This window comes from Haliotis rufescens, unplaced genomic scaffold (genome assembly GCF_023055435.1).
Source record: "Haliotis rufescens isolate VD_foot unplaced genomic scaffold, xgHalRufe1.0.p SCAF_2, whole genome shotgun sequence".
Taxonomy (NCBI): Eukaryota; Metazoa; Mollusca; class Gastropoda; order Lepetellida; family Haliotidae; genus Haliotis; species Haliotis rufescens.
Window position 1 is genome coordinate 63,556,100 of NW_025963890.1, and position 26,420 is coordinate 63,582,519.

General features: G+C 41.6%; 2 protein-coding genes across 8 annotated transcripts in view; one reads left to right on the forward strand and one right to left on the reverse strand.

Moving 5' to 3' along the window:
* LOC124143490 (probable ATP-dependent RNA helicase DDX43) overlaps positions 1-6,068 on the forward strand; it is a 38,143-nt gene extending 32,075 nt beyond the window's left edge. For all 7 annotated transcript variants that reach the window (XM_046512494.2, XM_048400311.1, XM_048400312.1 and 4 more), the window contains 7 exons: positions 866-925; positions 1,352-1,422; positions 2,046-2,111; positions 2,898-3,005; positions 3,677-3,751; positions 3,980-4,067; positions 4,678-6,068. In XM_046512494.2, the coding sequence (XP_046368450.2) occupies positions 866-925; positions 1,352-1,422; positions 2,046-2,111; positions 2,898-3,005; positions 3,677-3,751; positions 3,980-4,067; positions 4,678-4,959 (750 nt within the window). In that variant the 3' untranslated portion in view covers positions 4,960-6,068. The remainder of the gene's footprint in view (positions 1-865; positions 926-1,351; positions 1,423-2,045; positions 2,112-2,897; positions 3,006-3,676; positions 3,752-3,979; positions 4,068-4,677) is intronic.
* Positions 6,069-7,591: 1,523 nt separating this feature from the next.
* Positions 7,592-25,122, reverse strand: LOC124143888. Its single transcript, XM_046513050.2, has 7 exons — positions 24,901-25,122; positions 21,955-22,107; positions 19,782-20,081; positions 11,191-11,368; positions 10,281-10,393; positions 9,141-9,339; positions 7,592-8,026 (listed from the first exon to the last, which is right to left on the reverse strand). The coding sequence occupies exons 1-7, from the start codon at positions 25,082-25,084 to the stop codon at positions 7,927-7,929; spliced, it is 1,227 nt and encodes a 408-aa protein (XP_046369006.2). The 5' UTR covers positions 25,085-25,122; the 3' UTR covers positions 7,592-7,926.
* Positions 25,123-26,420: the final 1,298 nt, after the last annotated feature.

Genomic DNA, 26,420 nt, shown 5'->3' on the forward strand with positions numbered 1-26,420 from the left:
GGCGGTCGGGTAGCCTAGTGGTTAAAGCGTTAGCTCGTCACGCCGAAGACCCGGGTTCGATTCCCGACATGGGTACAATGTGTGAAGCCCATTTCTGGTGTCCCCCGCCGTGATATTGCTGGAATATTGCTAAAAGCGGCGTAAAACCTCACTCACTCCATGATTTAGTATTAAATAGCAGTTCAATTTTATTATTTCATTTGCTTTCTTACAAAAAAACCTTCTCTTCTCTTGCTTCTCATGTGATCTAACTTGCATGAAATCAATATCAAGAAATTCCAAACAAGGCATATTCAAAAAATATATGAGGGAAGTGACATTTGACCCTATATGTCCGGATACTAAATAGGGGATATTGTAGAGTGTACATGTCATATAATGTTTACGACACAAGTGTCTAAATTCTGGTAACAATAAACTGTTATCTAGTGACATGATATGACCCTAGGGCACATATGATTTTTATGAACCCTGATATGTTTGTTTTCGTAGGTAATATTGCATCTTTTTATTATGTCGAGCAAGAGACACTCACATTTTTAGCTGATACGACTGAAAGTCTAGGGAGCTAATGTTGTGGTGTCATTCCTCCATGCAGTTGTCCGTTGTTCACATGACATAGCAGTAATATTGCCGAGTGTTGACACAAACAAACAAACATTACAGATACGTTAAGAAACCTTTGGAGATTTGCCTGAGGATTGTATGAATGCTTCAGGCAATTTTTGCAATGGGTTTTTAGTGACAGACATCTAAGATCTCTTTTGATCTTCTTCTGTGTCTGACGTTCTTCTGTGATCATGACAATATGACGGGTGTTCCTAACGACAGGTTGAAAACTTGACTCACTCCCCCTTTGTTGTAGGCTTGCCACAGTGTTACACAGCTGGTTGAAATGTTAGATGATGAAGAGAAGAAACCTCGGGTAAGGAAACTGTCACGTCTTATTTAATCAAACTTTGTATCGGACGTCTTTGTATGTATATGGAATATTGCTGAGTGTAGCATTAAACATCAATCCAGCAAACAAACTAGATGCTAAAATTAGTAAAAATGTTTTAATAACAAAACCCGAGCTTTCTATTGAGCTTTCTGAATTTGATAATGTTAAAATTTAGTGGTTGACAAGATGGTATTTGGTATAAAATCTGAATCTTTAGTTTCATTGTTTGTGTATCGTTTATGTACTATATCTCTTTATTGCCCTCTAACTCAGGGAACATTTTTATCTCAAGGACCATCAAAGATTATCTCCATTAATTATCCTAGAGTTATCCTCATTTTGGGGAATTCTATGCAACAGTTTAGAATGAGCATGTATGATATTGATGACGTTTTATTTCACTTTCAGCTGTTTGAATTCCTCCAGTATGAGCTTCAGCCCATAGACAAAGTGATTGTGTTTGTGGGGAAGAAAGTCTTGTGAGTATCATTTGTTGAAATCATCGGTTGTCATAGTAACAAAGGGTGTAAATATTTCTGTGCACAGTTACATGGTCCACCATGTTTAATATTACTTATCATATTATTGAATGTTCAAAAGTTTTGTTTACCCCCCCAAAAACAATTTACTATCCATTAGTGTCAAAGATATTATCGTCAGAACATCAAGTGAATTTGGATATTGGCTGAAAAATGACATCGATCAAGAAGAGGAAGATTATCATGTTCCAAGGCTGAAATGATGTTTGTAGCTAGATGTAGGAACATGTTTGTTGCTGTTTTCCCTGAATCAAAAGTTGAGGATAAATAAAATCAAATCTTACACAGTTATGCTTTCATTATCGTATCCGACAGCTCTCAGTTTGAGAGTATTTGCATCAGGCATCATCAGGAAGTACCGTGAAACCCTAGTAAATTGGATAGTACCGTTTCAATGAAATACTCCATATTTGCTTGTCAAATTTCTAAATCAATAGGTTGTGGGTACATGTTAACAGTACTTGTCACACTCACAAGGTTTCTGCCAGTTTGCCTGCCAGGGGCACTTAGTTCAGAATCCCCGATAAATCCCTGGATTGACACGCATGCTATGGTATTTCCAGAGCTGATGACCTGTCCAGTGACTTGGCTATGGAGGGTGTGGAGTGTCAGTGTATCCATGGCGACAGGTCAGTAATATATTTGATATAAAATAAACTGCAAGATAACCCCAAAATTCAATTTTGGAAGACTATTATGTTTGGGAAACTTATTTAGTTTTTCCCAAGTACCTGATGGACCCCAATGTTCTTGGGGGCGGTCGGGTAGCCTAGTGGTTAAAGCGTTCGCTCGTCATGCCGAAGACCCGGGTTCGATTCCCGACATGGGTACAATGTGTGAAGCCCATTTGTGGTGTCCCCTGCCGTGATATTGCTGGAATATTGCTAAAAGCGGCGTAAAAACATACTCACTCACTCACTCCCAATGTTCATGCCTCAGCCCCCTTAAAGTCTCCAGTACTTGAGAATATAGATAGACCCAGTCATACTCAAAACTTGGGAGGCTCTGTCGTCTAAGACTCTGCAAAACTCGATTCAGAGTTGTCCCTTAGGTGTGTCGGAATTCCATGGTCATGGGTTTGAATCCCTGACTATGATCATGGGTTTGTCAGCACCATACCCATGCTTGTAGGTTTCTAACCTGTGAAGATCCGGGTTGTCTTCAGCAACCCGTGCTTGTCGTAAGAGTGGACTAACGGGATCGGATGGTCAGGCTCGCTGACTTGGTTGATGCATGTCATCGTATCCCAATTGCGTGGATCGATGCTCATGATATCAATCTGTGGATTGTCTGGTCCAGACTCCATTTTTTTACAGACCACTGTCATATAGCTGATATATTGCTGAGTGCAGCAGTAAACAACAAACAAACAAAAACACTGTTGCCCCTCTGACTGTCACATGTTTCTTTTCCAGGGAGCAGTGTGACCGAGAAGCTGCACTGAGTGACTTTAAGTCCGGAGCCGTCCGAATTCTCATTGCAACGGATGTTGCTTCCAGGGGCCTTGACGTGAAGGACATCACGTATGTTGCTGACAACTCACTGAGATGAGGATGTCTATGAATTGTAACCATGTGAACAGTAAGGTGACTGTGTGGATGACATGTGAATGTTTTCTAGGGAAGGCCAGCACTTGGTGTTTGTCAGCATCATACCCATGCTCATGTGTGTCACCAAACTGCTTAACATCTAAGATGTGCTGTGATATAATAGAAATACTGTTCAAATCAGTTAAGCCAGACTCATTTACGACTTCAGTATTCACTACAAGCTATAGGCTGTCTCCTCCATGTTGTAGATGTTGAGAATGAACACCATACCCATGCTCATGTGTGTCACCAAACTGCTGTACATCTAAGATGTACTGTGATATAATAGAAATAGTGTTCAAATCAGTTAAGGCAGACGCATTCACGACTTCAATAGTATTCACTACAAGCTAAAGGCTGTCTCCTCCATGTTGTAGATGTTAAGAAAGAACACCATACCCATGCTCATGTGTGTCACCAAACTGCTTTACATCTAAGACGTACTGTGATATAATAGAAATAGTGTTCAAATCAGTTAAGGCAGACACATTCATGACTTCAATAATATTCACTACAAGCTACAAAAACGTTTGCTGATAGGCTGTCTCCTCCATGTTGTAGATGTTGAGATGCCTGAGTCAGCTGTGATTGGTTCTGTTTTTCAGGCATGTGTTGAACTATGACTTCCCCCGGAACATTGAAGAATATGTACATAGGATTGGCAGAACGGGCCGAGCAGGGTAGGTACCTCTGAGGGGTGTAAGTGAGGATTTCAACTTCATTACTCCTTCAGTACATGAAGACCACGTGCTTACTATAGGTACCACAACACCTATACCTAACATCATCTTGACAGAAGAAACAAGTTTACATCCACAAATCAGCTCATTCATTCTCAGTCTTCATTGATGCCATAGCTTCTAAGATGTCACTTAAGGCCATCACTGACTGTTGTATTCTCTATCCAGGAATACAGGTACTTCAATTACATTCATCACCAGGGGAGACTGGCGACAGGCCCAGAAACTCATCGACATCATGGCAGAAGCTGACCAGGTGAGACAAGGGATGTTTTTTGGAGTCCATGACCCTAACAAAAATTAATAGGGGAAACAAATATATCTTAAAAGCACCATATATGTATTTTTTTCACAACCTTCAAACTTTGTTTTACAGAAATAAGAAATTTTGTTATTTTTCCAACCCTTTTTATCCCCCCGGCATATAATGCGGACATTTCCGGAGTATAACCATGAAATATTTTTTATCCAAACTTGGTACATGTATTAACCAGGGGCTGAAGTGGTGCCTTTTGCTATTGTAGGGGCTGGGGGTTCAAAGCGGTGTTAAACCACCCTCCTGAGTCAGTCCTCTTGTGTGTGTAGAGTGGTTATATTATTATTATTATTATCGATATTATTATTATTAATAATTAAATATTATTATCGTTATATTATTATTATTATATTATTATTATTATTATTATTATTATTATCGGTAATAATAATAATAATATAACCACTCTACACACACAAGAGGACTGACTCAGGAGGGTGGTTTAACACCGCTTTGAACCCCCCTCCTGAGTCAGTCCTCTTGTGTGTGTAGAGTGGTTATATTATTATTATTATTATTACCCCTCACTCATTTTGTGTTTGTATTCCAGGAGATCCCAGACATCCTGATAAAAATGGCAGAACGGTATCAGGCCCACAGAGAGCGTGTGGCGCAGGAAGGCGGAGGATTCGGTGGCCGAGGAGGGCGTGGTGGACGGGGACGAGGAGGAGGTTTTGGTGGGGGTAGAAGAGGAGGCGGTGGCTTTGGGGGTGGGGGTGGCGGTGGGGAGGATGATGGGTTCATCAGTGGGGGTTTTGGGAGGGGGGCATTCCGAGGTGGGGGTGGCAGGGGGCGTCGTGACAAGGAATACGACATCCATATGGGCTGGTGATGCTCGATATCATTGACAGAGTGTGCTGCAGGTGTTGAACAAGTCTTCAGCAGCATTGTCAGACTGCCATAGTCTAATATAATCTCAAGCTGAGACACAAGTCTCTGTTATATTTCATTGCTTTGTCACAAGGAATAGTAAAGCACTTGTCACAGCTTTTGTTCCTGACATATTTTCAATTCATGACAGCAGACATGTATTCATTTAATTTGCAATAGTCATTTTGGTGGACAATGGACTGAATACGTTTTCATGGACAAAAAAAATACTTTGATATATTTTGAGATTAACTTTATCCTTGTGTGTGGGGGGGGACATGGTGAGGAACAAATGGTGCTAGTTATATGTTATGTGAAGAGAGACCTGTGGATAATCTCGTAAATATGAAGCTACTCCCTTGTTTATGAAAGGAGACTGAATGTGGCGGAGATGATCAATACAGTGAAGGAAGCCTGGTGGCCTGGTCTCTCTTCTATTAGTCATCTTGATGGAATGAATGCTTGGCGATAATGTAATTTCCAGCAAGGTGAAAACTTTCAATACTTATGGGTTTCTTGTCTACCATTGTTACACCCTTGAAGGCCTGGGTTAGAATTGATCTTCAGCAACCCATGCTTGTCGTAAGAGGTGACTTTGCTTGTCATAAGAGGCAACCAACCGGATCCTATGGCCAGGCTCGCTGACTTGGTTGATGTATATCATCATAGCCAAGTTGTGTAGATCGATGCTCATGATGTCGATCAATAGATTTTCTAGTCCAGACGTGATTCTTTACAGACAGCCGTCATATGGCTGGAATATTGCTAAGTGTGGGGTTAAACATCAAACAAACAAACCCTTGTTGAGTTTAGAGTTATCCTTGCTGTTTTGGCCAATGAAAACCATGACCTTTGCTGCACGGTGAGAAAGTTTGTAGGCTGAAGCAAGTAACAAGGAGATATGACTGTTTGGGTTGTACCAGGTGGCATATTCAGAGAAGACAGATTATTTTAAGGTCCTTTGAGTTTGTTCTCTTGATTTAACTGAATGTTACCTACTTAAAAATAGGTCTGTAAGGCCAGTCATTATGTGCCATTATTCATCCTAATGCATTAAAAAAATTGACATAAGACTGAATGTGTTTGTTGTTTTGCTGGGGATACGTCATTTATTACAGGGCTCAGAGGTTTTTGATGCACAAATGTAAAGTAATGACCCTCCCCTAATGCTTGTTCTATATTCGGAGGACCCTCCCATGTCCTTCTACAATTCATTCAAGACCCTCCCTGAAAAGATACGATGCAAAAGCACTTTATTTTTTATTATAAATTGTCTTTTTTTTTCATTACTCTCCTCAAATATGTGTATTAGTTTTTATGACCCTTCCGACAACGGCTGTCATATTGCACAACCCTCTTATGACCTTTTTTGAGTCATTGTTTTTGGTTAACATGCACTGATCTTTTGTTTGTTTGATTTTTTAATATTTTTATTTCAATTCAGTAGACATAAATGTAACATTGTTTCATGAAGTATTAAAGTGTAGCAATTCATCATATCTTAAAACATGATCAGATACGGGAATATACATTTATTGGATTGACTCATACATTATAATAAGTAGGCTGATAATTCCTTCCATTTTCTGCCGAATTTATTAATTCTACTATTTTTCATTGAGATAGATTATTTTATTTTACATACATCTTTCAACATTTTTATGAAGAAAGGAAAGTGTAATGGGTTTTTCTTAATGTTTGACTAGTGAAGGGGGTTTTTTGCAAGAAGAATTATGTGGTTGAAAATATGTTGTTTTTGTTCTTGGAAAATAATTTATCTAGAAAATTGGTATGTGTGTTGACAGTGGGGCTAAAAACGTTCCATGTTTCTCGATATTATATATTTTTCGTTTTGATCTTGCTCTTATATTCCTTCAAAATAATTCTTTACTCTATAAACATTTCTAAAAAACACAGATTAATGCTGCTGAAATACAGCAGCAGAGTAGGAGGTCCTTATAGCACATATCACAAGATGTAAAGAGCACCATAAATATCAATGAAAACACGTCAAATCACAACGCCCCGACGGCGCCTAATTATGTTGCAGTTGGGGGGTAAAACAAGGGCCAGTCGGTTTGGAGTCCGTTTTCTGTCTGAATGGGGTTTCCATGTTAAACTGCAGCACAGTATCTCATTGGGCTAGCACTAGTCCGAGCTAGTGAAAGCAGCCACATGCACATGCTATAGTAGTGCAATAATCTGCACATTGCACCCTATTCTACCTCACCTCACCTTACCTCACATCTAACCAAGTGATTGCTAGTATGGTGTGCTTTATACGAAATAGCAACAACAAATATCATCTAATAAAGGTTAGTTTCTGTACCTGTGGTGTGAAATGAAACATTTTCGAAGTTAACACGAATTATATAGTTTTTTCGTACAATCATATCTAATGAAATATCCACGGATATCATTGTCGTAAGAGGCGGACTAACGGGATCGGGTGGTCAGGGTCACTTGGTTGATACATGTTGTGTATACGATGCTCATGTCAATCACTGGATTGTCTGGTCCAAACTCGATATACAGACCGCCGTCCTAAAGGTGGAATATTGCAGAGTGCGGCGTTAAACAACAAACAAACCATCGTTTTCTCATGCGTTTTAATATCTCAAAGCGTTGGTGATCTGCTTCAAAGGATAACATGAAAATAAAGTATTCAGGACAGGCCACAACACTAAGAGCACATTGAACATTTAAAGACGCTTACCTCGATACACATATTTCAAAGTTCGAGTAATACTTATGATTCGAACATCCATTAAACAACCCTCAAAAAGTGATATCTCATCAGTGGTACATCATTTCGCAGATATAATAAAATCGAAACTGTTAAAGGAAATATTTCTGTATGGTTGATTGTGTTTAGTGGATCCGGCCATGCCCTTGCATCAATAGGGGGATGTGTGCAGGTGGTGGACTGTTAAACGAGGGTGATGGAAGTCAATGTGCTGTCGGTTTCGAACACACTGGTCATTTGAGGTACGCCTGTCTGTGAGTCAAGGCTGCACACAAACACCTCGCTGAAAGAAAAAAATAATTTCTTAAATCTTGACCACTACTGTGATAAAGGGGGATGAGGATGATTTAATGTTGCAGCCCCAGCAAGTTCTAGCACTTTCGTCGGCTGACCCACGGAATTCTCCGCTGCTTTTAGCAATACTCCAGTCATATAAAGGCGGGAGTTTCAAATATTCTACCTATGTGCGTATTAACCATTAGACTACACCAACACCCTTCCTTCTTTAAGGGCTGTAGGGTCGCCAATTGGTTAAAGCGTTCGTTGGGGACTCTAAAGACCCGAGTTCGATTCCTCACTCTGTGTGAAACCCATTTTGGTGTCCCCCCTCCCCCCGCAGTGATATTGTTTTGGGGTATACCCATCGGGTGTTCTTTAACTTTTTTTAAAGTAGTATACAAACATCGTACTTCGTGGAGGCAATTAGTGAATGAGTTGGATTTATCGCCGCTTTTAACAGTATTCCAGTCATATCACGGTGTGTCAGCTTAATGTGGGAGGAAAGCCCGAAGTGATGCAGGTCTCCGACGTTTACCACTTCGGCGAAACCGACGAGCACGGGTATGGTGCTGACAAACCTAGAAACATAATCGGGGCGAACCGGGATTCGAACCCACAATCATAGGTTTCTGGCGCGCCCAAGGGACGCAACTCTGCACAGCGAATCGCGGCGCCCTAGACTACTGGGCCATCCGTGCCCCCCCCCCCCCCCCCCCCTTTGGAGGCAATAATGGAAGCTAAAATAGCGATATATCACTTTGAGTCAGGTGACCCCGACTGTAACAAGAACCTGTTAAACAAATTATTACTACCTTTATTTACTATGTGATATATGATTAAGAAAGTCATCGAACCATACCCAAAGGCTGAAAGACTAAACAAAAACACGTGACATAATTGCGTAATAATGGAATTGTCATTCTACACAGGATGCAAGTGTTATGACGGGCTTCTGCATACGATGTTATACGGAGTCCCTGGATATAATCACCATTTAGGAATTATGTGTAGAAAAGCCCCGTATATTTGCATAATGTAAGCTACGTTCTGGGGTTTAAGCAGAGCTTGTAATGAGCGCTTGATGACTACCTTTAAACAGACATTGAAAGTTGACTTACTTTTTGTCATTTGCGGTGATGTAAACAAGGACGTTGCTAACTCCGGCAGTCTGAGCGGTGACGCTATTTGTTAACAGGTTGTTCACAGCGAGGTCCGAACAGCCATTTCCTTCATGTGATGTCGTATTTGATGTCTGAGCTGCCGGGTTGTAGGCGACGACGTCACCGCTGTCGCTGAAGCAGTACACGACCGTCTCATCTGCAACACGGGATGTGTAGTATGAGATTCAGTTAGGTCCAAGGGCCAAAATTAAATAGTAATGATATGGATCAATAGTTGCGTTGGGTCTAATTATGAATAATGGTTTGTCGGCTCCAAACTCGTGCTCCTTTGTTTTATCAAAGCGGTAAACGTCTAAAACATGCACAACTTCAGGTTTTCCTCCCACGTTAAGATGTTTGTTTGTTGTATAACGCCTCACTCAGCAATATTCCAGCTATATGATGGCGGTCTGTAAATAATCGAGTCTGGACCAGAAATTCCAGTGATTGACATCATGATACTAGTAATCGATCCACGCAGTTGGGATACGATGACATGCATCAACCACCACGTCAGCGAGCCTGACCACCCGATCCCGTTACCCGATCCCGATCGCCTCTTACGAAAAGCGGGGGCACGGGTGGCCCAGTCGTCTAAGGCGCCGTGATTCGCTGTGCAGAGTTACGTCCCTTGGGCACGCCAGAAACCTATGATTGTTTGTTCGAACCCCGGTTCGCCCCTATTATGTTTCTAGGTTTGTCAGCACCATACCCGTGCTCGTGGGTTTCACCGAAGTGGTAAACGTCTGAGGCTGCATCACTTCGGGCTTTCCTCCCACATTAAGCTGACACGCCGCGATATAACTGGAATAGTGTTAAAAACGGCGTTAAACCCAACTCACTCACTCTTACGACAAGCATAGTCGCCTTAAACGACAGGTATGGGTTGTTGAAGACCTATTCTACCCCGGATCTCAACGCGTCGTTACCACTCTATCAGAAAGTGCTCCACCTGTATGTATCATTACAACCCATAGAGAGATGTATGACTATTGTCCCTTCTTAAGACTTGGGCCTTGTACAGATCTATTCTACGGATATCTTACCTATCTAGAAACATCGAGACAAACATTCATTTAGCAATAACCCTCAACATACCTTCAGCTTCATATCCAATACCCACAGCACTTGTGGCGTCGCTGATCTTGGTGTGGGTGTTAGCGCTGATGTCGAATGCGCTGACGCCCGTAGAGGAGGTGTAATATATTATCCTTCAAAGAATGAGAAATAGATTTCATGTTTATGAGACCGCCTCCGTGGTCTAGTGGTAGAGCGTCCGCCCGGAGAGCGGAAGGTCCGGAGTTCGATCCCCGGCCGCGTCATACCAAAAGACGTTAAAAGATGGTACTTGTTGTTACCTGTCTGGCGCTCGGTATCAAGGGGCTAAAACAAGGACTGGTCGGCTCGGAGTCAGTAAACTGTGTCAGAGTGGGGTATTCATGTTAAACTGCGGCATGGTATCTCAGTGAGCTAGCACTATAAATCGGCATCAGTCCGTGCATGCACGTCGCTATATAAGTGCAATAATCTTGGACGCGACGTTAAACCCCATTTCACCTCACCTCACCTCATGTTTATGTACATACCTTTACCTTGATTGTTTTGCCTTTAATTGTATTGTTTCACACCTTCTTGTCTTTTTGTGTTATACCTCGATATAAAAGGAATACTGTTCATACTTCTTACTGTGTTTACCTTACTTACAAAATACATTTTCCACACCTTGAATACCACTAATCACCCCCGGCTGGGCAAATGGGCACAGACCACATTGCCACTCTCTCGCTTTATGATTTGTCTGGGGACGGTGGACAAGTGGTGTCAGGTGTCTCAATATACTGTGAAGATTTGCCTCCCTTAACATCGCGAGGATCCGCTGATCACGTTTGTTTTCCACAATCGCCCCGATTATGATTTTGATTTGTCAGCAACACTCACTCACTCACTCACTCACTCACGATATACCTCAGTGTTCATCATGCAGTCAGCATGGCCACGCGCTACTCACCTATTGGCTGAATCAATGGCGAGTCGTCTGCCATGACCAAGGGAAGCGCCCATGTTTGTGACGACGGGAGTGGTTGTGACATTTTCTATCTGCTCGATGTAATTGGAATTTCCCTCGGTTAGAAGGACGTACATCACACCACTGTTGTCAAACGTCAGATCAACTGGAGCGTGTTGAGCTAAAACACGCAGGATCAAGTTTCCATCAACAGCTACTTTAACAGCGTTTGCCTATCTGTTACAGACACCAGTCATCACATTTTGAAAATGATCAGTAGTAGTTTTCAGGCCTTGTTTCATTTTGTTTTCACTCTTGACAAAGTAAATAGACTCTTATTACCTTGTATAAGCTTACTTTTTTTGTCAGAAACATCATAAAAAAATTAAACATATTTATTAACAAAGATATATTCTTGGCCCACGTATTAATTTACAAGATGACCGCCGAAATTCATTGAAATTCTTATTCCTTTCTAGGAGTTGCGTCCCATTATATTGCATTTTTAGCGATTCGCTGTGCAGAGTTGCGTCCCTTGAACACGCCAGAAACCTATGATTGTGGGTTCGAATCCCGGTTCGCCCCGATTATGTTTCTAGGTTTGTTACCGAAGTGGTAAACGTCTGAGACCTGAATCTCTTCGGTCTTTCCTCCCACATTAAGCTGACACGCCGTGATATAACTGGAATATTGTTAAAAGCGGCGTTAAGCCAAACTCACTCACTGCATTTTTTAAAATATATGAGTATCTCAACCTGAAGGTTATTATTGTCAAACAAGGGCTTCCCTAGGCAAATGAACACTTTTGCAAAAACATTTTTTGTTAAAGATATGGAAATAATGTCAGCATTTTCCTTTTTTCCCTCGGACATTTTAAGTCACGGAATATCTGGCTTATGGAAATTATATTAAGTTGGAAACGCTAATAAACACATTTAATAAGAAAGAAACATCAATGAACAGACTAATAGGGTATCTAGTATTACAACACATGCACAATACCTATCTGGTTATATAACATTTGATATAGTTTTTCAAATGCATCAAAGGGTTATGCCGAAAATTTTGCACTTCGGGTTAAACGCACCAAAAATGACACACGTATACATTGAACCATTCCAAACATTTCTGGATATTGATCAGCTCGGCCACGTGCCCTGGAAGTGACCTAAAATCAAGATGGCCTGCATCATATGGCTGAAATCTCTTAAGATATCACTCAATACTCAATATATCGTAATTATCTGGTCAATTATATAAATTATCACATTAATTTATTTTAGGATTAATTACAACAATGCTGCATAAAATTCAAATCTAGTATGCGGCGCCCCCTTGTGGTGACGAAAATCCACAATGGCCGCCAAAATGACTTAATTTTCAGAAATTGTCCATTTGTACAGCAGCTATCGATATTATTGATATCTTTTGGCTTTGGATAAGTTGACAAGATTTAAATAAATCGAATATGATGACATTGTATGAATGTGTGATCTCCAGGAAAAGTAGAGGATTTTCGAAAATAACAGATTATTACAGAAATACAAAGAGATGATGATAATGGATGAAAAAAGGATGGACTAGGGATAAAATGACGATTACAGGACATGTTGGCGCTGTGTTGTGATTTTACTGATCTGATAACCATGTGTTACTTTCTGCTGCGTTTACAAATGCAGAGATTCTGCTGCTTAGAAGTAAAATATAATTGATAAATGCTACTGAGCTTGGATGAAACTCGGTCGACTGCATTCCATCATCAGGAACATGGACCCAGTTCAAGGAAATATAAAACGTCGCCAGGTAATAATCAGTCTAGATTATCTGCCGAAACAGATTCCATTATTGTGCTTTACCAAGCGTTGTCCACTTGGGTATCCACATATTACGACATGTCCTCGACCAGCCCCAGTCTGCAGGATTAGTAGAAGTGTGGGAAAGACATGTTTTTGTGCTGGTCCAATATCTTGATCAAATGCCAAGAAACGCTTCTGTGCCTTGATTGTGTCCTCCCAGATCTGGAAATTCTGACAAGATTCGAATGTTTTGTCTTCTTTCCGTGTACATATACTGAATTTAAATGTAATTTCGTGTAGCCTAAACGGGTCATAGATTCCGCAGATCTGCCGTATGGACTACAGACCTTGCTTCAAATCACCTTCTACCTATCACTTACAGACACAACATTGATGTCTTCCACCCCTCCCTCCTGATTGATAACACTCGTTACCTATCACTTACAGACACAACATTGATGTCTTCCACTCCTCCCTCCTGAGTGATAACATGCGTTACCTATCTCTTACAGACACAACATTGATGTCTTCCATCCCTCCCGCCTGATTGATAACACTCGTTACCTATCACTTACAGACACAACATTGATGTCTTCCACTCCTCCCTCCTGAGTGGTAACAATCGTTACCTATTACTTACAGACACAACATTGATGTCTTCCACTCCTCCCTCCTGAGTGGTAACAATCGTTACCTATTACTTACAGACACAACATTGATGTCTTCCGTCCCTCCCTTCTTAGTGATAACACTCGTTACCTATCACTTACAGACACAACATTGATGTCTTCCACTCCTCCCTCCTGAATGATAACACTCGTTACCTATCACTTACAGACACAACATTGATGTCTTCCATCCCTCCCTCCTGAATGATAACACTCGTTACCTATCACTTACAGACACAACATTGATGTCTTCCACTCCTCCCTCCTGAATGATAACACTCGTTACCTATCACTTACAGACACAACATTGATGTCTTCCACTCCTCCCTCCTGAATGATAACACTCGTTACCTATCACTTACAGACACAACATTGATGTCTTCCATCCCTCCCTCCTGAATGATAACACTCGTTACCTATCACTTACAGACACAACATTGATGTCTTCCGTCCCTCCCTTCTTAGTGATAACACTTGTTACCTATCACTTACAGACACAACATTGATGTCTTCCATCCCTCCCTCCTGAATGATAACACTCGTTACCTATCACTTACAGACACAACATTGATGTCTTCCACTCCTCCCTCCTGAGTGGTAACAATCGTTACCTATTACTTACAGACACAACATTGATGTCTTCCACTCCTCCCTCCTGAGTGGTAACAATCGTTACCTATTACTTACAGACACAACATTGATGTCTTCCGTCCCTCCCTTCTTAGTGATAACACTCGTTACCTATCACTTACAGACACAACATTGATGTCTTCCACTCCTCCCTCCTGAGTGATAACACTCGTTACCTATTACTTACAGACACAACATTGATCTCTTCCACTCCTCCCTCCTGAGTGGTAACAATCGTTACCTATTACTTACAGACACAACATTGATGTCTTCCGTCCCTCCCTTCTTAGTGATAACACTCGTTACCTATCACTTACAGACACAACATTGATGTCTTCCACCCCTCCCTCCTGAATGATAACACTCGTTACCTATCACTTACAGACACAACATTGATGTCTTCCACCCCTCCCTCCTGAATGATAACACTCGTTACCTATCACTTACAGACACAACATTGATGTCTTCCACTCCTCCCTCCTGAATGATAACACTCGTTACCTATCACTTACAGACACAACATTGATGTCTTCCACTCCTCCCTCCTGAATGATAACAATCGTTACCTATTACTTACAGATACAACATTGATGTCTTCCGTCCCTCCCTTCTTAGTGATAACACTCGTTACCTATCACTTACAGACACAACATTGATGTCTTCCACTCCTCCCTCCTGAGTGGTAACAATCGTTACCTATTACTTACAGACACAACATTGATGTCTTCCGTCCCTCCCTTCTTAGTGATAACACTCGTTACCTATCACTTACAGACACAACATTGATGTCTTCCGCTCCTCCCTCCTGAGTGGTAACAATCGTTACCTATTACTTACAGACACAACATTGATGTCTTCCGTCCCTCCCTTCTTAGTGATAACACGTGTTACCTATCACTTACAGACACAACATTGATGTCTTCCATCCCTCCCTCCTGAGTGGTAACAATCGTTACCTATTACTTACAGACACAACATTGATGTCTTCCACCCCTCCCTTCTTAGTGATAACACTTGTTACCTATCACTTACAGACACAACATTGATGTCTTCCGCTCCTCCCTTCTTAGTGATAACACTTGTTACCTATCACTTACAGACACAACATTGATGTCTTCCGCTCCTCCCTTCTTAGTGATAACACTTGTTACCTATCACTTACAGACACAACATTGATGTCTTCCGCTCCTCCCTTCTTAGTGATAACACTCGTTACCTATCACTTACAGACACAACATTGATGTCTTCCACTCCTCCCTCCTGAGTGGTAACAATCGTTACCTATTACTTACAGACACAACATTGATGTCTTCCACCCCTCCCTTCTTAGTGATAACACTTGTTACCTATCACTTACAGACACAACATTGATGTCTTCCGACCCTCCCTCCTGAATGATAACACTCGTTACCTATCTCTTACAGACACAACATTGATGTCTTCCGACCCTCCCTCCTGAGTGATAACACTCGTTACCTATCACTTACAGACACAACATTGATGTCTTCCATCCCTCCCGCCTGATTGATAACACTCGTTACCTATCTCTTACAGACACAACATTGATGTCTTCCACTCCTCCCTCCTGAGTGATAACACTTGTTACCTATCACTTACAGACACAACATTGATGTCTTCCATCCCTCCCTCCTGAGTGATAACACTCGTTACCTATCACTTACAGACACAACATTGATGTCTTCCATCCCTCCCGCCTGATTGATAACACTCGTTACCTATCACTTACAGACACAACATTGATGTCTTCCATCCCTCCCGCCTGATTGATAACACTCGTTACCTATCACTTACAGACACAACATTGATGTCTTCCATCCCTCCCGCCTGATTGATAACACTCGTTACCTATCACTTACAGACACAACATTGATGTCTTCCACTCCTCCCTCCTGAGTGGTAACACTCGTTACCTATCACTTACAGACACAACATTGATGTCTTCCATCCCTCCCGCCTGATTGATAACACTCGTTACCTATCACTTACAGACACAACATTGATGTCTTCCACTCCTCCCTCCTGAGTGATAACACTCGTTACCTATCACTTACAGACACAACATTGATGTCTTCCACTCCTCCCTCCTGAGTGATAACATGCGTTACCTATCACTTACAGACACAACATTGATGTCTTCCACCCCTCCCTCCTGAATGATAACACTTGTTACCTATCTCTTACAGACACAACATTGATGTCTTCCACCCCTCCCTCCTGAGTGATAACACTCGTTACCTATCACTTACAGACACAACATTGATGTCTTCCAACCCTCCCTTCTTAGTTATAACACTTGTTACCTATCACTTACAGACACAACATTGATGTCTTCCACTCCTCCCTTCTTAGTTATAACACTTGTTACCTATCACTTACAGATACAACATTGATGTCTTCCACTCCTCCCTCCTGAGTGGTAACACTCGTTACCTATTACTTACAGACACAACATTGATGTCTTCCATCCCTCCCGCCTGATTGATAACACTCGTTACCTATCACTTACAGACACAACATTGATGTCTTCCACTCCTCCCTCCTGAGTGATAACACTTGTTACCTATCACTTACAGACACAACATTGATGTCTTCCGACCCTCCCTCCTGAGTGGTAACACTCGTTACCTATCACTTACAGACACAACATTGATGTCTTCCGCCATTCCCTTCTTAGTGATAACACTTGTTACCTATCTCTTACAGACACAACATTGATGTCTTCCGACCCTCCCTCCTGAGTGGTAACACTCGTTACCTATCACTTACAGACACAACATTGATGTCTTCCACTCCTCCCTCCTGAGTGATAACACGCGTTACCAATCACTTACAGACACAACATTGATGTCTTCCACCCCTCCCTTCTTAGTGATAACACTTGTTACCTATCACTTACAGATACAACATTGATGTCTTCCACTCCTCCCTCCTGAGTGATAACACGCGTTACCAATCACTTACAGACACAACATTGATGTCTTCCACCCCTCCCTTCTTAGTGATAACACTTGTTACCTATCACTTACAGATACAACATTGATGTCTTCCACTCCTCCCTCCTGAGTGATAACACTCGTTACCAATCACTTACAGACACAACATTGATGTCTTCCACCCCTCCCTTCTTAGTGATAACACTTGTTACCTATCACTTACAGACACAACATTGATGTCTTCCACTCCTCCCTCCTGAGTGATAACACGCGTTACCTATCACTTACAGATACAACATTGATGTCTTCCATCCCTCCCTTCTTAGTGATAACACTTGTTACCTATCTCTTACAGACACAACATTGATGTCTTCCACCCCTCCCTTCTTAGTGATAACACTTGTTACCTATCACTTACAGATACAACATTGATGTCTTCCGACCCTCCCTCCTGAGTGATAACACTCGTTACCTATCACTTACAGACACAACATTGATGTCTTCCGCCCCTCCCTCCTGATTGATAACACTCGTTACCTATCTCTTACAGACACAACATTGATGTCTTCCGTCCCTCCCTTCTTAGTGATAACACTTGTTACCTATCACTTACAGACACAACATTGATGTCTTCCATCCCTCCCGCCTGATTGATAACACTCGTTACCTATCACTTACAGACACAACATTGATGTCTTCCATCCCTCCCGCCTGATTGATAACACTCGTTACCTATCACTTACAGACACAACATTGATGTCTTCCACTCCTCCCTCCTGAGTGGTAACACTCGTTACCTATCACTTACAGACACAACATTGATGTCTTCCATCCCTCCCGCCTGATTGATAACACTCGTTACCTATCACTTACAGACACAACATTGATGTCTTCCGACCCTCCCTCCTGAGTGGTAACACTCGTTACCTATCACTTACAGACACAACATTGATGTCTTCCACCCCTCCCTTCTTAGTGATAACACTTGTTACCTATCACTTACAGATACAACATTGATGTCTTCCACTCCTCCCTCCTGAGTGGTAACACTCGTTACCTATTACTTACAGACACAACATTGATGTCTTCCACTCCTCCCTCCTGAGTGGTAACACTCGTTACCTATCACTTACAGACACAACATTGATGTCTTCCATCCCTCCCGCCTGATTGATAACACTCGTTACCTATCACTTACAGACACAACATTGATGTCTTCCGACCCTCCCTCCTGAGTGGTAACACTCGTTACCTATCACTTACAGACACAACATTGATGTCTTCCACCCCTCCCTTCTTAGTGATAACACTTGTTACCTATCACTTACAGATACAACATTGATGTCTTCCACTCCTCCCTCCTGAGTGGTAACACTCGTTACCTATTACTTACAGACACAACATTGATGTCTTCCATCCCTCCCGCCTGATTGATAACACTCGTTACCTATCACTTACAGACACAACATTGATGTCTTCCACTCCTCCCTCCTGAGTGATAACACGCGTTACCTATCTCTTACAGACACAACATTGATGTCTTCCGACCCTCCCTCCCTCCTGATAACACTTGTTACCTATCACTTACAGACACAACATTGATGTCTTCCACTCCTCCCTCCTGAGTGGTAACAATCGTTACCTATTACTTACAGACACAACATTGATGTCTTCCGTCCCTCCCTTCTTAGTGATAACACTCGTTACCTATCACTTACAGACACAACATTGATGTCTTCCACTCCTCCCTCCTGAGTGGTAACACGCGTTACCTATTACTTACAGACACAACATTGATGTCTTCCGACCCTCCCTCCCTCCTGATAACACTCGTTACCTATCACTTACAGACACAACATTGATGTCTTCCACTCCTCCCTCCTGAGTGGTAACAATCGTTACCTATTACTTACAGACACAACATTGATGTCTTCCGTCCCTCCCTTCTTAGTGATAACACTCGTTACCTATCACTTACAGACACAACATTGATGTCTTCCATCCCTCCCTCCTGAATGATAACACTTGTTACCTATCACTTACAGACACAACATTGATGTCTTCCACCCCTCCCTTCTTAGTGATAACACTTGTTACCTATCACTTACAGATACAACATTGATGTCGTCCGCCCCTCCCTCCTGAGTGATAACACTCGTTACCTATCTCTTACAGACACAACATTGATGTCTTCCACCCCTCCCTTCTTAGTGATAACACTTGTTACCTATCACTTACAGATACAACATTGATGTCTTCCACCCCTCCCTTCTTAGTGATAACACTCGTTACCTATCACTTACAGACACAACATTGATGTCTTCCACCCCTCCCTTCTTAGTGATAACACTTGTTACCTATCACTTACAGATACAACATTGATGTCTTCCGCCCCTCCCTTCTTAGTGATAACACTTGTTACCTATCACTTACAGATACAACATTGATGTCTTCCGCCCCTCCCTTCTTAGTGATAACACTTGTTACCTATCACTTACAGATACAACATTGATGTCTTCCGCCCCTCCCACCTGTGTGATACTTACCAGTGTAGGTTCTGATATCTGCCTCGTTGCTACCATCAACATCTCTACGGACAATTGTAATGGAATCATCATCTGCCTCCTCAACAGAATAAAGGCTGTTGGACACACGGTCGTAGGAGATTGCAAGAATTGTCTTCCCGGCGCTGACGTCGACGGCGGGTGCGTCACGGTAGATGTGCTCATTGGTGGCAACCACGACAGATTTACGGCTGGTGAACGCATTGGACATGGCACTGACTCCTCCAAAATCAGTTAGACTGGGTGCTTGTGCAACAGGGGTTTCCCGCGGACGTAAGATACCTGGTCGAAAAAAGGGAATATGAAGAACCTACATCCATTTTCTGAAAATCAATTACAACAGAACTGAAAGACTAGCCACTATTGTTGCTCAATCAACTGCTGCGAGCTTCAGCAACTACAACTACTGCTGCTACTGCTACTACTACGCATGACTGCTACTACTATTACAACTACTACCACTGCTGCTTCTCTTGCCGTAAAAGGCGAATATGCTTGTCGTCAGAGGCGACTAACGCGATCGGGTGGTCAGGCTCGCTGACTTGGTTGGTGCATGTCATCGTAGCCCAATTGTGTGATGCGATGCTCATGATGTCAATTACTGGATTGTCTGGTCCAGACTCGATAATTTACAGACCGCCGTCATATAGCTGGAAACAGAACTGCTGCTTCTGCTGCTACTACTACTACTACTACTACTCCTACTTAATGCTACTACAAACAACAATACTGAGTTTGTTACTACTACTATTGCTGCTTCTATACTTCTGCTTATTCTACTTCAACTACTACTACTACTGCTAATCTTACTGCTACTACTACTACTACTACTACTACTACTACTGCTACTACTTCTACTACTGCTTTACTAATGACAATAGCGAATGAACGGTGAGTGTGTGGGTTGTGTTTAAAGCCACTTTGAACAGTATACATCATGGGCCTTTGTATTTCCCACTGATGCATGCTCACATCGCTATATTATTATTTCTCCTGTCACTCAATCAGTGCGCACTCAAATCTCAATCAGTCATCAATCATCATTTCTTTCTCAGAAAGAACTCCCCACGGTGGTACAGAAGAAAAGGTTTCATGATTATAATTGATATTTAACAAGATGACGGTTATACCGTACAAATATTTGGTGACATTTCAACATTTTTTTATTTTATTTTTTACGAACATTTAAACAGAAACACATCCATAAACACACATATATACACACCAAGGTACTTATCTGTTATACATATGAATTTTGCAAGGTTCTTGATTTCCTTTACATTTCTGGTACTTAACAATTATTTGTTTTGTTTTTTATTATATTCGGAAACTTAATTATTTATTTGAGACAACATTATTATTTATTTGAGACAAGTTTAAATCTAGATTCACGGAAAGCTTTACATTTAAACAGGTAGTGGAATTCATCGGCTATAGCTTGCGACAGTTTACATGTTCTAAATTCTCTATCAATACCAAGCCAACCGCCATCTTCGACAGGCAGAGTATGGTTACAGGTTCTATGTTCTATACCAGGAGTATGGTGTGTGTGTGTGTGTGTGTGTGTGTGTGCGTGCGTGCGTGCGTGCGTGCGTGCTTGCGCGCGGGCGTTTGTGTGTGTATGTACATGTTGTGTGTGTGTGTTTGTGTATGTGTGAGTTTGTGTGTGAGTGGTTGTATGGTGTGAGTGTGCGTGTGTGTGTGTGTGAGTGAGTTTGTGTGTGAGTGGTTGTATGGTGTGAGTGTGCGTGTGAGTAATTGTGCGTGTCTGCCTCTGTATATGTACGTGCGTGTACATGTGTGTTTGTGTGTACGTGTGCTTGCGTGTGTGGATGTGTTTGTGTGTGTTGTGCAGATGTGTCTTAGTGTATACGTCTGCTTGCGTGTGTGTCTGAGCATGTGCGTGTGTATCTCTGCGTGCGCGTGTGTATGTGTGCGTGAGTTTCTCTGTTTGCGTGCGTGCGTTTGTATGTCAGTGCTTGCCTATGTGTGTCTGCGTGTGAGTATAAATGCGTGTGTGTGTCTGCCTGTGTGTGTGTGTGGATGTGTCTATGTGTGCGTGTGTGGATGTGTCCGTGTGTGTGTCTGCGCGTATGCGTGCTAGTGTGTGTGTGTGTATGTGTATGTGCGTTGGTTTATATGTTGGTAAACGTACTATCGGGGGTGATAATTGCTGCATCAGTCCAGAATTCGCCAGGACACTCGTGACAAGCAAGCTTCTCCAGTTTACTGATGACCTCTTGCAGACGCTGAAGGCGCTCCTCGAACCTCCGTAGCAACTTGGTCAGGCAGTCATCTGCACATTCGTCTGAAAATTGAAATCAAGTCAAATTACCTGCCATTATTCTGTAAAAGAAACCTCCCCTTGGATTACGAGCACGAATAGGTGCCTCGTACCCAGTGATTGTAATAGCCAGCTACAAATAGGAGGGATATAAATGGTGTTTAACGTCGCGTTCAAGATGATTACATTTATATAGCGACGTGCGTGTGCATGCGCGTGCATGCGAGTGCATGCGCGTGTGGTTGGTTGCACTAACCCGGACTTATATAGCCCACTTAAATACCATGCCGCAGTTTCCATAGTTACCCAGACACAGCATACTATCTCTAAACCGACCGATCCTTGTCCTATTTCCTTATGCCAAGGAACAAAAAATAAAATCGGTTTATCGTCTTTTTTGTATGACGCTGTCAGGGGATGAGGGGTGGTCGCGTAGCCTAGGGGTTAAAGCATTCGCTCGTCACGCCGAAGACCCGGGCTCGATTCCCGACATGGGTACAATGTGTGAAGCCCATTTCTGGTGTCCCCCGCCCTGATATTGCTGGAATATTGCTAAAAGCGGTGTAAAACCATACTCACTCACTCACTCACCCAGGCAGACGCTCTGCCCACAAGACCATGGAGGAGGTCAGCAAAGGTATAGCTGGGAGGTGCCATTGTGTCTCGAAGGCGTTGATTGTTGTCGTTGCTGCCAAACACGAGTTTATGGCCCAAGATTCGGTTATTTGCAGGCCGTATCGAAACGCTGCTTTCTAAATTCCAGTATTACTCCAATAGGTATGCACGTGAAACAGAACAAGCTGATTCCACCATAGTTCCCCCCTGGTAGTGGTGCCCCGGAATACCAGCTCACCCTTTGACGTCTTTAGTTTAACGTTCTAATACACAACTATAATGGCCTCTCTCATACCTTATTCCTTATTTACCGCCACAGAAAATATACTGCTGGTCAAAAGAAAGTATACACCCATGTAAGATAGTGACTAAAAATAAAACAAACAAGAAATGGTTATTTGATGGTGATGTATTTGATACGGGTATCATAGATGACATTTTGGGGCCAAATCCAAATTTCTGGTGTATATATACTCTCTTTTGGCCGGACATATTTTCTTTGGCGGTAAATGTAGAATTGGTGGATATCCGTCTAGCTGACGGAGAATAAAGCTCAAAATTAATATCACTTATGTTTCTATAATGTGTTGTAATTAAACACAGATACGTAAAGGTTCAACAAGGGTCAGTCAGTTACAAACAACTAAATATTCTTTGAAAGAAACATTAAATTCTTCTTGGATTCCCTGACTGCTGCAAAGGCAATGTTAACATGCACTTCTAAAAAAGAGATAAATAACACCCGATTCTTTCATATTACTGAAGTTAATTTGCCATGGTATGTATGAAAGAATCGGATGTTCTTTAACTTATTTTGAGTTTTATATATACAATATCAGTAAAAGTTTATGTGATTAGTTCGACCCAAACCACCGCACCACCGCCTATGTCCTGACAAAGTTACTATAGTAATATGAAAGAATCGGGTGTTTTTGAGTTATTTGAGTTGCATACTTGGCAAAAGGAAAGATTTCCAAAAGATTCACTGAAAAATAAGCTTGAAATAGTCTCTTCATATCAATCAAAGTCATTGATATGTGATAAATTCTATTTAAATCTTATGCAAGTAGAGCATAATTGTCTTAATAAGCCTTATCAACGTATGCGTATAGAAGATATATATCATATGTAACGTCCACAGTTATGTCAAGTTCTAATTAAAGTTGTACCAAGGCACCCCTCATGTAGACTGGAACAGTCTCCATTCTATTATAAAATATCAAAGAAAAAAATTTAAAACAAAATTTGAAACTTTAGTTCTGAAAAAAATAATTAAATAAAGTCTATTTCCAGAGGTTCGTATGCATTCGGAAGACGAAAAAAAGTCATCTCGGATATTTTGTTGAGTGTTATTTTAAATTCATATTTGAAACAAGCACTACTTCAATTCTATCCTTCATACAGTGATCCAATAACTTTTCCAACAACATAATAAATACTACTATATGTATACCTGCGTATTCACACATTTCTTGGAGGACGACTATTTGCTTGAATGATTTAGTGCATGACTTCGACCACAAGAATCCAACATGTCATGTTTTGTATTTTATTTTCAAACACCCCTTGCTATAGAAAAAAACACTACACAGAGGGTGTTTGACATAAAAAAAAGAAGTCATTTTCTATATCACAACGTTGGATTCCTCTGCTCTGACCTCACAGACAACGGAAGATACTGGATGCGTAGCGTGATATCAACCGTTTCACGAATACATGACATCTGTACAGCCTGGCAGTGACTTAAATTGTGAGTGAAGATTTTCAAACTGTCGCTTCCATTTAGTTCAATAGTTTCTTCGTGATACGAGGATTGGCCCTGTTCTTAAAAACCTCTCCGGCGTTTTGACGGTCGTGATTCAACTGCTGACTTTGTACAATCTTGACTTTAAGACGCTTTGTGGAACAAGCCATGGGTGACTATGCTTGTCGTAAGAGGCGACTAACGGGATCGGGTGGTCAGGCTCGCTGACTTGGTTGATGCATGTCATCGTACCCAATTGCATGGATCGACTATCATGACGTCAATCACTGGATTGTCTGGTCCAGACTCGATTATTTACAGACCGCCGTCATATAGGTGGACTTTTGCTGAGTGCGGCGTTAAACAACAAACAAAAAAACAACAAAAACCTGAATAAATATTGCCAAATGTGCCTCTATCTTAATGGTTATGTTTCTGACACAAGTAACTTTCCTTACCTTCGCATGCAGGACAGAATTCTGCAACAGAAGTGTCGACTGTTCGCATCTGTTTTATGGCTGCCTCAAAGAGTTTCTTCAGTGACTTCAGTTCTATCTCCAGACTGGATTTTCTCAAACCCTGGACCACTGAAGATCCGGACAGAGCCACGAAAACCAACAAAACAGACAACGCCGCCTTCATGGTTTTACCTCCCAACGACGTCGACAATGTGACACATGTGCAGATTTTAGATACTTATATCCCCGTTTTGGGGTGTTTGGGCGATTGTCATATCGTTTTGTTCAAGTCACTCAACCAAACACGATTTTACTATAGCCAATGCTTATTAAGTCTTAAGCCTGAATAGATGGTGCTGAAAACGGAGAACCCGTTTTCGAACATTTGAGAGTGAAACATAGAAACACATTAACGTTAATGGCCACGAGAAAAAAAATCATATTATCACTGCTTGAGGGGGTAATTCTTTTGTCATTATCATACCACCTGATTATCATTCATCCGTTAAATTATAGAAAGATAAAGATATTGCAAATGCTATATATTGCTTCTGTCTGTTTTAACGACATATTATCAGCATGGATGAGTATTTACTTTGGTCAACAAGTATAGATCAGATGAATTAATATGACACTCCCATGGACGTTGTATTTACCCTCTTCTCTTTAATGATCATTGGTTACAGTTGGCCCTGAAAACGACGAATTTGCATAATTAATGAACTGACTGAAAACCTACCCCCTCCTTCGTCCCATGGGAGTGAGCATCCGTAATATCTTAAAGCTCGATTTTTTCTGAATTCTTTTTGGGGCACGGGTGGCCCAATTGTCTAAGGCGCCGCGATTCGCTGTGCAGAGTTGCGTCCCTTGGGCACTCCAGAAACCTATGATTGTGAGTTCGAATCCCGGTTCGCCCCGATTATGTTTCTAGGTTTGTCAGCACCATACCCGCGCTCGTGGGTTTCACCGAAGTGGTAAACGTCTGAGACCTGCATCACTTCGGGCTTTCCTCCCACATTAAGCTGACTCACAGTGATATAACTGGAATAATGTTAAAGCGGCGTTAAACCCCAACTCACTCACTCACTCTGAATACTTTTTGTCAAATGGGAAATATGCCTCCCAAAGAATGAAAAACATGTAGACGTATAAAAATTAATATGTTCTTCATAAAAAAATAAGTAGATTGAAGGTGGGGAAAGCACGCAATATTATGGTTTGTGACAACATACTGAATCTGTCGCGCCCATGCTGTGTTCCCATCAAAAAGAAATATAAATTAAACTTATAGCAAAAGAAATGACTTACAAAGATATTCTGAAAGGAGTTGTTCAAATATGTCAATGCACATTAAATTTCTAAAAAACAATCGTCATGTAGACAAAAAACATTCACATTAAATTCCTTTTTAGCTGAGTGAGTGAATGTTGTTGAGGCCCGCACTCAGCACGGTTCCATCTAAAACCATGGCGACCCGCGTACATATTCGAGTCTGCATGGAGACTTGGGTTATGACAATA

What these genes read in the sequence shown, in the direction of transcription:
- LOC124143888 (XM_046513050.2), bottom strand. Translation starts at nt 25,084, where the DNA reads ATGAAGGCGGCGTTGTCTGTTTTGTTGGTTTTCGTGGCTCTGTCCGGA. An exon ending in AGATATCAGAACCTACACTG is followed by an intron (nt 11,369 to 19,781) that starts GTAAGTATCACA and finishes TGCGTGTTTTAG; the next exon opens with CTCAACACGCTCCAGTTGAT. An exon ending in TATTGGATATGAAGCTGAAG is followed by an intron (nt 9,340 to 10,280) that starts GTATGTTGAGGG and finishes CCCGTGTTGCAG; the next exon opens with ATGAGACGGTCGTGTACTGC.